The sequence below is a fragment of the Brachyhypopomus gauderio genome, chromosome 4 (assembly GCF_052324685.1).
Source record: "Brachyhypopomus gauderio isolate BG-103 chromosome 4, BGAUD_0.2, whole genome shotgun sequence".
Lineage (NCBI taxonomy): Eukaryota > Metazoa > Chordata > Actinopteri > Gymnotiformes > Hypopomidae > Brachyhypopomus > Brachyhypopomus gauderio.
This window is the reverse complement of record NC_135214.1, coordinates 7,714,615-7,726,217: the sequence shown is the minus strand read 5'-3', so window position 1 is coordinate 7,726,217 and position 11,603 is coordinate 7,714,615. Positions and strand designations below refer to the sequence as shown.

Below are 11,603 nucleotides of genomic sequence, written 5' to 3'. Positions count from 1 at the left end.
TCCAAGTTTAGTCTCACTTGTTCTCATTTTAAGTTTACACTCACTCATAAAGGTAGGAAGAATGATCTATCACATCTGAGTCTACATCTCAGGCAGAAAGAAACTTTGGCATACATTGACATTGTGTGAGTGGCCTATATTTTAAAGATATGAAAAATCAACTATGGTTTCAGGCTTGGTTCCTTGTCAGCTGCTAAGATTGTGTCAGGGAGGGAACACCAAGGACACCAGCAGCATTACTCAGCAGGGTTTAAAACAAGTCTGGACTGGGTGTGGGACATTACTGATAAACTGCAAAATCCTACAGGTCCAAGGGATTAGCATCTTCTTTTTGGAAAGTATGTTACATTAAACATTAAAAAGTGCTACACTGTAACTTTATTGTGTCAGCAGAAAAAAAATAGATTAAGAAAAATTGCATAGGTCAATAGGTATATGTACACACACTGGTCATGGTAATGCCAGCATAAAAAATGCAATGTAAAAATGAGCTTGAAATTAACTTGAAATTTTAAAAATGATGAAGAACCAGGTTGCTCTGTTCTAATCCAAAAAGGTAGCCTAGCAACTAATGCTAATCAAGAATGCAGTATATATATTTGTGGTCACTTAAGATCACCACAACTCTTTATGCAGAAACACATATGAAGTATTTAAAATGTTTGTCCCACACATAATTAGGTGTTTGTTTGTTTGTTCATATTTCAGTCATTATCTTTCATTACTTTTATTTGCATTTTTAGTGTTCTAGTGGTTTTTTTTTTTTTGTTTGTTTGTTAAAACGATCAATTAAAGATACACCACATTGAAATCAAAAACTTTCTAAACTCAAAACATGCTTCTATATTTTTTACACTGTTCTGCATGACTCCTGAACTGTTTTTAGGACCAACACCTTTGCTGCAGGTCCACAGAACACCGCTATGCTTCCTCCATGTACTTTGTACTGGAGAATTCAGCCTTCAGGAGCGGCTCAAACTCCCGCCTGCGTCTCCGCTGGAGGTACAGCACCAGAAGCAGGAGCAGCACCAGCACACCCAGGAAGATGCCTCCAAGTGTGGAACCCAGCAGGAGCGTGGCAGAGCCTGGGCCCTGGTCTGAGAGAAGAGTACAAGAACTCACACATGCAGGAACACAAGCAGAAGCTCTACAGCGAGGCATTCTTCACTTCTCTGTGAGTGCATGCTGTTAGAAGATTGCTCCTAAAGAGGTCATCTGCACTGTCCATTCAGCAAGAAAAAAACACCATGTATGCCTAACTGGTGAAGATTGGAGAAATCAGTTTAATCATGTCTAGCGCGTATTCTGTCCAAATCAATCCCACTAGCCTATGACCATTAACATACCCCAGAGAATGTGGGTTGCTCAGTGTAATGTTGAAGGAGAAATGAATCAGCCCGTACCCACTAAGTCGATGGCATACGTGTAACCAAGCTGCCTGGCAGGGATGAAGATGTCCTCGTTGGTCACAGGAGGAAAGAAAGGCACCATGTTGTAGTGTCTGTTGTGGCCGATGGGAGCCATCTCCTCGGGCAAAGGGCTGCCGGCCGGAAAGCGACGCAGCCATTCTTCAAAAATGGCATCTGTGAAAGCATGTAGAACCTGGAGGTCATAAGAGAGTGTTTTAATTCACCCACCCTGACTGACCCTGACTGGACATGTATGTAATGAGGCATGTATGTAATGAGACATGCATATAATGGGACATGTATGTAATGAGACATATGTACAGTAATGAGACATGTATGCCAAATGTATCTGCAACTTTTTTTTACCAGGAAGATAGGGTCATTGGCAGCGGAGTGGGTTGAAGCACTTGTCCCACTGATGAAGTCGTGGACCAGGTTGTGTAGGTTGTTCATAGAGGTGCTGAGCTCACCATCTGGTCTGTCAAAGCCCTCCAGTGCATTCCTTCAAAAGAGCACTCTGACTTCACAAGTGAACATCTGACGTCACAACTGACCTCCTGACAGCTCTGACTTCACAAGTGAACTCCTGACAGCTCTGACTTCACAGCTGATCTCCTGGCAGCTCTGACTTGTGACTTCAGAACTGAACTCCTGACAACTGTGACTTCACAACTGACCTCCTGACAGCTCTGACTTCACAACTGACCCCCTGGCAGCTCTGACTTCACAACTGACCTCCTGACAGCTCTGACTTCACAACTGACCCCCTGGCAGCTCTGACTTCACAACTGACCTCCTGACAGCTCTGACTTCACAACTGACCCCCTGGCAGCTCTGACTTCACAACTGACCCCCTGGCAGCTCTGACTTCACAACTGACCTCCTGGCAGCTCTGACTTCACAACTGACCCCCTGGCAGCTCTGACTTCACAACTGACCTCCTGACAGCTCTGACTTCACAACTGACCTCCTGACAGCTCTGACTTCACAACTGACCTCCTCACATCTCTGACTTCACAACTGACCTCCTGACAGCTCTGACTTCACAACTGACCTCCTGACAGCTCTGACTTCATAACTGAACTCCTGACTGCTCTGACTTCACAACTGACCTCCTCACATCTCTGACTTCACAACTGAACTCCTGACAACTGTGACTTCACAACTGACTTCCTGACAGCTCCGACTTCACAACTGACCTCCTGACAGTTCTGACTTCACAACTGACCTCCTGACATCTCTGACTTCACAACTGACCTCCTGACAGTTCTGACTTCACAACTGACGTCCTGACAACCGTGACTTCACAACTGACCCCCTGAAAGCTCTTTTCAACTACAGTACATGTTGTATGGAACAACTGTGCAGCTCTACGACATTTTCACAGTGAGCTCTTTGTTTTCTAAATATCTTGATTGTGAAATCCTGCACTACTGGACTCAGTGTCTTACCAACCTGATCTCACAGAGAGCTCATATAAAGGGTTTCCCACAGGTTGTTCTTGAATATGGAATTTTCAAATAAATATGAATAAATCTGTATGTGAAAATTAATAATTTAATAATCTGACTCTAGTCATACTTCACATAACAATACTCACCCAGGGGACTTCAGCCCTGCAGCTCAGTGGCTTAGAAATTAACACACTTTTGTCACTCTGTAAACACTCAGTGAAACATATTGGTGCTAACCTCAACCCCTGCGGGGGGGCCCAGCCCTAATGCCCCTGCAGCAGGTTTCAGTTCTTCACTACTTCCCCTGCTGGCCCTACCTGAAGCTGAAGGTGGAGTTGGTGAAATAGGGAGGACTATCAAAGTCCCGGAGCCCCAGGCAGCTGTGGACATCGCTCATGGTAGGCAGGGCCACGGGGCTGACAGCAGCCATGCTGCGTCTCAGGGGTCCTTCTCTGGTGCCGTTACACAGCGTCACCTGCTGGTTGTACTCATCCAGGCTGCAGCAGGGAAAGGGAATCAATTCTGCTAAACCCTCGCAACACCAGAAACAGGACAGTTTCTTCATCGCAGAGGAAGACTCCATTTTCAAGTGCAAAATGAGCCTATGCTAGGAGAGCAACAGTATGAATGTTTTTATGATTAATATTAATCATATTAGAATTATTTGATTTCTGACAGAGGATAAATAGAATGAACACTTACTTAATAAATACATAATGATTACACACGATGAATGAAGACATAATGAACACACAAACCTGTCGCACACAACTCCCCAGTTCGAAAATCTTGAGAGTGGACTGATCCTGGAGGGGTCGCTGGGGTCCTGTCCTCCCAGGAGGGAGTCGGTGCAGACGTCACAGTCAGTTTGCCCAGTGGCAAAGTTCCAGTATGGAACCGCAAAGTTTTCATTACCAGTCAGTTTCTGAGGAGAAAGAAAGGGTTAGCCAGCTGGATCTGGCTCGCTGCCTTTAACTGGCTTCACTAATTCCCTACTAAGTTTACCGAATTGGCTTAATTAATTAGTATTTACTGAAGTTACTGTGTCAGTACTTCCTAAAAGGTAAAAAGAAAAACATTTTTCCTAAAATCTAGGGCACATTTACACCAATATAAGCAATCTTGTCTCTGTTACTGAGGTGCATGAATTTTGGATCCCACTGAATGTTTTCAAGTATACCAATTTCTAATGAATTTTGTTTGCATTATGAGTTGCATTCAATTTGAAGTAAATCCCTAACGGGATGGTCTAATGCTAAACTGCCAAGGAAAGGTTGCCTCCACCTACCTGCAGATCCCTCTCCAGACTCAGTAAATGATACCTGTGCCAGGTGATGAAAGCAGGGCCTTTATGAGAAAAGTCAATTGCTTTGAATGGTCTCCCAGGCCCTGAAATGAAGAAGTTCAGCTGTATGGTTCTATGTACACAGCTATACACACAATGTGTACATGTGTTCTAAGTATAAGACAGCAAAGATACATTTGAACTAACTTGAACTAATCAAAAGATCAGCTTAATTCAGTAGAACAGCTTGGATCAAACCCACAGCCCCATAATTCACAGCTATACTCTCTGTTAGGAGTCCTCTAATGAGACATTTACTCACTGTTAGAAGTTAGAAGGATTTTGGTCTGTCAGTACTATAATACAATTACAAATTATATTTTAACAAAATCACCAACATTAGTTAGACTCAGTGAGTGGTTGTTTGTCATGCTGGTACTGAAGTCAGAAAGCAGGTCTGTACACACCTTTAACTTTTAACCTTGTCCTTAACCGAAAAGCATTCTTGGACATGACACTTTGACCACTCTTAGCCCGTGTTTAAAGCTTGCTCACACCCTAGTACCCTATCATCCCCTCGTCCCCTTGTCCCTATCATCCCCTCGTCCCCTTGTCCCTTCATCTCCGTGTCCCCTTGTCCCTTCATCCCCTCGTCCCCTTGTCCCTTCATCCCCTCGTCCCCTTGTCCCTTCATCCCCTCGTCCCCTTGTCCCTTCATCTCCGTGTCCCCTTGTCCTCACCCAGCAGTGTGTCGCGGACCGAGTAATAGTGCTGCCACACAAACAGGTCGTAGATGGAGATGTTGTCCACCTGCGGCTCCGTCCCGTTCTGCCCCAGCAGACCCAGCCAGTGTTGCTTTGCGATCACATAGTCGGGGTGGAATGTGTTTTTGGCGCGATCCAGAGCATCCAGAAACTCCTGCAGTTGGGCGGAGCTCAGAGAGTGGATGTTGTTACGCACCACCGGTGCCTTGCGTTGATCACAGCCGGGGCCCGTCCAGCCAAATCTACACTCCCCGCAGTTATAGCCGGCAAAATTACCTGTTCAAAGGGCACTTTGTGTTACTCTAATCGCCTGAGTGCCCCTTAGGCTTGAGTGCAAGGCTGTGCAGGCTAAGGGGCTTTGACAGGGTAGACACAATGGCTCTGACTGTGCACAACAGGCTTATCCAAGTACAAAGATCATACACATAATAGACATTTATATGTATGCATATACCCCATATTGATAAAAACTGTGAGAATTCAGAGTGGGTGCAGATTATGTACTTTAAAAAACATTTGAATTAAAGCACTTCCAAAATCATGTTGTAAACTATGTTTTTATCATCAGTGTAACCAAAATATTTATTCTCAGGTGCAGGTCAGAGCTGATTTCCCCAAAACAAAAAAGGATGATTATGTTTTAAGGGTCATTATGTTTTAAGTATAACACTACACACTGACTAAGACAGTTTTAATTTAAGCATTTTAATGTGGTTTGTACTGTAACTCACCCACACATTGGCAGGTCTGGTTGAAGAATTTGGTGGGCCACCTCTCACGGTCATCAACGTTCCTCAGACTGTACGGTCCCCCCCAGGGTTTAGTGTCCACATGGACCGTGGTGCAGTTCCCCCGACCAGACAGCACGCCACACACATTAGCTGGGTCATCACCCAGGGCAGGGCAGCATTGCTTAGAAACTATCGCCTCCACTGTGCAGCACACACGGGGAAACTGGGCTTGTGCCGGTCGGCTCCATCCCAGGAGAAGCAGCCCCAGAACCAGGCCGGCGCTCATGTCCCAGTCCCTCTCAGATCTGCTCCAACACCAACACTTCACTCCCAGCTCAGCGGTTACGTGTCCACAGTTCAATCAGAGGAGAGCTAAATGAGTTTTGGAGTTGCCAGAGTTGTAAGTGTGTCTGCACTGGTGGACTGTGGAGAATGAGTTTGCTGTTGTAGTTTCACTGATAACATCTCCTCCCCCCTCATGGTACTGAGCAGGATTAGAGCAATGGTCTTGTGGTGATCACCTGACACGGGACCATGAGTTACACTAATACTGGATATTACACATAGTAAGTGAAGTTGACATGACACATGACTGTGTGTGTGTGTGTGTGTGTGTGTGTGTGTGTGTGTGTGTGTGTGTGTGTGTGTGTGTGTGTGTGTGTGTGTGTGTGTGTGTGTAAGCATGCTCTTTCCCATTGATCATAGTTGATCAAAACTGATTTTAACAGGATGTTGTCAACCATTCCACATTTGAAGATGATAATAATGTTTTTTGAAAATGACGTACAATCATTTTACATAATGCTTTTATATTGCATTGATTGACAAGCAAAATGTTTTATACTAAAATGTTTACATTAAACACTTAGCTGATCATGTGTATCTCAGATTAGTTAATAGTAGGTAACAATCTTTTCACAGTAAGAATGTGAGTGGTCAGGAAACAGGCAATGGTCAGGTTGAATGGATATTTTACTATGAAAAGTAAACCATACTTTCCTTGATAAAAGTTAATATTTCAAACCTGGTGATGAAAATTGTGTAAGTTGCAGTAACATGGTGAATTCCACAAGACCTTTATGGCATCTCTCCATTATCTTATATCCGATACAAACAGTAGGTGTTTGTTTCAAGTACTTACACTCACCAAAAAACCACAGGATAACAGCATGTGATTGACCTTTCCTGCAATGAACAACCCATAAAACACTCAAAACTCTAAAGGAACCTCAAAGAACCCAGGAAGAGCCCTTTCATGAAAACCCACAGGATCTGGTCATATGAAGTAGCTTGAAGTACTGGCTATATATTAGTAGCTCAGAGAAACAATGCACATTTATGTATGCTGAGCTACAATAACCATATTGTATATTGTTTACTTGTATTTTATATTACCTGTATTAGTTATATTGTATATTAGTTATATTATACATTAGTTACAGTGGGGAAAATAAGTATTTAGTCAGTCACCAATTGTGCAATGTGACGGGCAGGGTGAGCAACTTAAAAAGGAAGCGATCACGCCAAGTCTCAGGGAAATAGGATGGTTTAATAGAAAGTGTGCAAACCAAAAACCCGTGCATTGTTCCAAATGAAGGAAATAATAACCAGCAGTCAACTGGTACAAAGACAAGACATATATAGACAAACAAACAACCCTCAGGTGAGACGGATCACGGGTCCCGCCCACCTGAGGGACGAACATCACGTGACCAAAAACAGGACCGCTGCCGCTGTAACCGGGGGCGACCGGTAGGCGGCCCCCCCACAACGTGACATGCAAGTTCTCCCACTTAAAAAGATGAGAGAGGCCTGTAATTGACATCATAGATAGACCTCAACTATGAGAGACAAAATGTGAAAAAAATTGAGAAAATCATTTTGTCTGACTTTTAAAGAATTTATTTGCAAATAATGGTGGAAAATAAGTATTTGGTCACCTACAAACAAGCAAGATTTCTGGCTGTCACAGACCTGTAACTTCTTTTTTAAGAGGCTCCTCTTTCCCCCACTCATTACCTGTATTAATGGCACCTGTTTGAAGTCATTAACAGTATAAAAGACACCTGCCCACAACCTCAGTCACACTCCAAACTCCACTATGGTGAAGACGAAAGAGCTGTCGGAGGACACCAGAAACCGAATTGTAGACCTGCACCAGGCTGGGAAGACTGAATCTGCAATAGGCAAGCAGCTTGGTGTGAAGAAATCTACTGTGGGAGCAATAATCAGAAAATGGAAGACCTACAAGACCACTACTAATCTCCCTCGATCTGGGGCTCCACGCAAGATCTCAGCCTGTGGGGTCAAAATGATCACAAGAACGGTGAGGAAAAATCCCAGAACCACAAGGGGGGATCTAGTGAATGACCTGCAGAAAGCTGGGACCAACGTTACAAAGGCTACCATCAGCAACACACTACGACGCCAGGGACCCAGATCTTGCAGTGCCAGACGTGTCCCCCTGCTTAAGCCAGTCCATATCCAGGCATGTCTGAAGTTTGCTAGAGAGCATTTGGATGTTCCAGAAGAGTATTGGGAGAATGTCATATGGTCAGATGAAACCAAAGTAGAATTATTTGGTAAAAACACAACTTGTCGTGGAGGACAGTGAATGCTGAGTTGCATCCAAAGAACACCATACCAACTGTGAAGCATGGGGGTGGCAACATCATGCTTTGGGGCTGTTTCTCTGCAAAGGGACCAGGACGACTGGTCCGTGTACATGAAAGAATGAATGGGGCCATGTATTGTGAGATTTTGGGTGCAAACCTCCTTCCATCAGCAAGGGCAATGAAGATGAAACGTGGCTGGGTCTTTCAGCATGACAATGATCCCAAGCACACTGCCAGGGCAACAAAGGAGTGGCTTCGTAAGAAACATTTCAAAGTCCTGGAGTGGCCTAGCCAGTCTCCCGATCTCAACCCCATCGAAAACCTTTGGAGGGAGTTAAAAGTCCGTGTTGCCCGCCGACAGCCCCAAAACATCACTGCTCTAGAGGAGATCTGCATGGAGGAATGGGCCAACATACCAGCAACAGTGTGTGCCAACCTTGTGAAGACTTTGTCACGTCCAGCCCCTCCCTCCTCCCTGGTCCCGCCTAGCTCCCCGCTCCCATTCGTTCCTCCCTCTGTCTGTCACGCCCTCGTCGTCAGTCTCGTACACCTGAGTCTTGTTCCACCGTCGTGTTTCCATGTATAAAAACCCCCTCGTGTTTTACCCCGGTGTCGGTCATTCCTTGTACGGTAATCCCTCGCTTTTTTCTCTGTTTCCTTTTGTAAAACCTGTTCCTCTTGTGACTCGTATTCTCCCTTTTGTTTCACTCCTAGTTTCTACGTGTTGGTTTAATTCCCAGTGTCTTTCGCTTATGCTTTCCTTGTGTATGTTCTCCGTTATTAGTATTCATATATTCGTCCTCTCGTTGTCTGTTTAGTGGTTCATTTATGCTTTAGAATTCTGGTGTCTAGTTGCCCTTGTATTCTTTTATTCTCTTGTGTATATGTTTTGTTAGTTGTTATGTTCTCATGTGTTCATAATTCCTGGTTGTTTAGTTTACCCGTTTTAAGTGTCCTCTTCTTAGCGGTTAGATTAGCTCTCTTGTTACGTGTGTACGTCGTGTTCAGTCCCGTTACTATTCCATTGTTATTAGTTCCCAGTAGTGTTTCCCTGTGTGCATTGTCTAATTGGATCTGTCTATTTAGTGTCTCTTGGTTCTGGTTTTCTCCCCATTCTGTATGTCTTCCGTGGTGTTTATTATTGAATAAATTAGTTATCTTGCGTTTGCGTCACACCCGCCCCTGAATACGTTACAGACTTACAGAAAACGTTTGACCTCTGTCATTGCCAACAGAGGATATACAACAAAGTATTGAGATGAACTTTTGTTATTGACCAAATACTTATTTTCCACCATTATTTGCAAATAAATTCTTTAAAAGTCAGACAAAATGATTTTCTCAATTTTTTTTTTTCCACATTTTGTCTCTCATAGTTGAGGTCTACCTATGATGTCAATTACAGGCCTCTCTCATCTTTTTAAGTGGGAGAACTTGCACAATTGGTGACTGACTAAATACTTATTTTCCCCACTGTATATTGTAAATTACTGTAACAGGGTGACAGAAGCTGCAGACACAGGAGGTAGTGCTGGGAATAGTTACATGTCCATCTCCATAGTAGACACAGTACAGCTTAAAACTCAAACAAACCCAGTAAGATGGAGGAGCGTAAAGTGCTCAGAACTCGGTCAGCAGTCACTTCTAACTTTATTAGCATTAGCGCGGCGGTGAGTACAACAGCAGCAGCAGCAGCAGCAGCAGCAGCAGCAGCAGCAGCAGCAGGTCACGGTAGGAACAAGCAACGCACAGCCACGTATGGCAGGACCTGCGAGCTTATATAGGGAGTCAAAGTGTTGAGGGACAGGTGGACGTGGTAATGAGCGGTGCTAAGTGATGAGAGACAGGTGCACGTGGTAATGAGCGGAGCTAAGTGATGAGAGACAGGTGCACGTGGTAATGAGCGGAGCTAAGTGAATGATTAGTAGGAGGGTGATCACATGGTAATGAGCGTTGATAAATGAATTATTAGTATGAGGGTGATCACGTGGTAATGAGCAGTGTTAAGTGAATGATTAGTAGGTGGGGCATCACGTGGTAATGAGCGGTGCTAACTGAATGATTAGTAGGAGGGGGATCACGTGGTAATGAGCGGTGCTAAGTGAATAATCAGTAGGAGAGGAATCGCGTGGTAATGAGTGGTGCTAAGTGAATGATTAGTAGGAGGGTGATTACGTGGTAATGAGCAGTGCTAAGTGAATGAATAGTAGGAGGGGCATCACATGGTAATGAGCGGTGCTAACTGAATGATTAGTAGGAGGGGGATCATGTGGTAATGAGTGGTGCTAAGTGAATGATTAGTAGTAGGGGCATCACGTGGTAATAAGCAGTGTTGCGAATAACGCAGTTAAAAATAACGGCGTTAGGTAACGGCGTCATTTTGTCAGTAACGGGATAATATAATTAATTACTTTTCCTGTCGTTACAACGCCGTTGACATTACTGGTCATTAAAAGCGGTGCATTACTATATATTGATATACTAATGCGAGCGGACCGCTGCCCAGGCTAGTGAGAAGTAACAGATCTCGATAGTCACAGTTCAGGTGTAACACCAGTTTAACTTAACAAGTCAGTAAGCGATTGGCTAAGGCAGCGTTATGGTAGCAAATCAGAGCAAGTGTTTTTACACGCGCAGCGAAATACTCCAGTGACACGACACAAACGGAGAAAATGCAGAAATGGCGAGTCAGGAGCAAGCCGAAGAAAAATGAGCATTTTCAAGGTAGCAATATAAACATTATTTAAGAAAATACTTGAAGCTCCTGAATGTCTACCAGACTGGGTATTTGATTTATTTAATTAAGAATATAGGTTTTATTATTAAGTTTACTTCTATTATGAACAAACCAGTTGTCTCAGGTTGAGAGAATTTAATTTAATTTGATAGATGTAAATGCACTTTATATAGTGTAACTGTTTTCTTTTGCTTTTATTTTTTACAAAGATTTGGGATTTTAAAGGATTTTATCCTGCACTGGTCTGTGGATGTGTGTCACGTTGAGGACCCCGGCCCCTCCCTTTTGGGCGTGTGTAAACGTTGTCCACGTGCTCTGTCTGCGTTTTCGGAACTCCGTGGTGATAGCTTTGTTGTGTGAATAATGTGTCTCACCTGTGAATCGTCTCGTAATCACATGGGGCTAATGTGGTCTGTCTATTTAATGTGCGCTCGCGCAGTGTCCTGTGCACGTCGTTGTCTAAAGTCTACACGTCTCAGTGTGTGTGTATACGTGTTCCGTGTGCGCTATTGCGCAAGTTCTATTTAAATAAAAGTGACGTCAAGTCTAAAGGAGGATTCAGTGTCTCATCCTTCGCCACGACCCCATCGTCACATAACGACGAGCCG

The 11,603-nt window shown here is 44.0% G+C and overlaps 1 protein-coding gene across 1 annotated transcript; it reads right to left on the bottom strand.

Moving 5' to 3' along the window:
• Positions 1-725: 725 nt before the first annotated feature.
• dct (dopachrome tautomerase) lies at positions 726-6,090 on the bottom strand. Its single transcript, XM_077001935.1, has 8 exons — positions 5,644-6,090; positions 4,889-5,188; positions 4,152-4,252; positions 3,622-3,788; positions 3,181-3,360; positions 1,776-1,911; positions 1,404-1,602; positions 726-1,097 (listed from the first exon to the last, which is right to left on the bottom strand). The coding sequence occupies exons 1-8, from the start codon at positions 5,927-5,929 to the stop codon at positions 922-924; spliced, it is 1,545 nt and encodes a 514-aa protein (XP_076858050.1). The 5' UTR covers positions 5,930-6,090; the 3' UTR covers positions 726-921.
• Between the last annotated feature and the right edge of the window lie 5,513 nt (positions 6,091-11,603).

Coding starts and splice junctions, on each gene's coding strand:
- dct (XM_077001935.1), bottom strand. CDS start 5,929: ATGAGCGCCGGCCTGGTTCTGGGGCTGCTTCTCCTGGGATGGAGCCGA. Junction 3,361..3,621: donor TGGGGAGTTGTGTGCGACAG/GTTTGTGTGTTC, acceptor TCCCTGCTGCAG/CCTGGATGAGTACAACCAGC. Junction 1,912..3,180: donor AACTCCACCTTCAGCTTCAG/GTAGGGCCAGCA, acceptor GCTCTTTTGAAG/GAATGCACTGGAGGGCTTTG.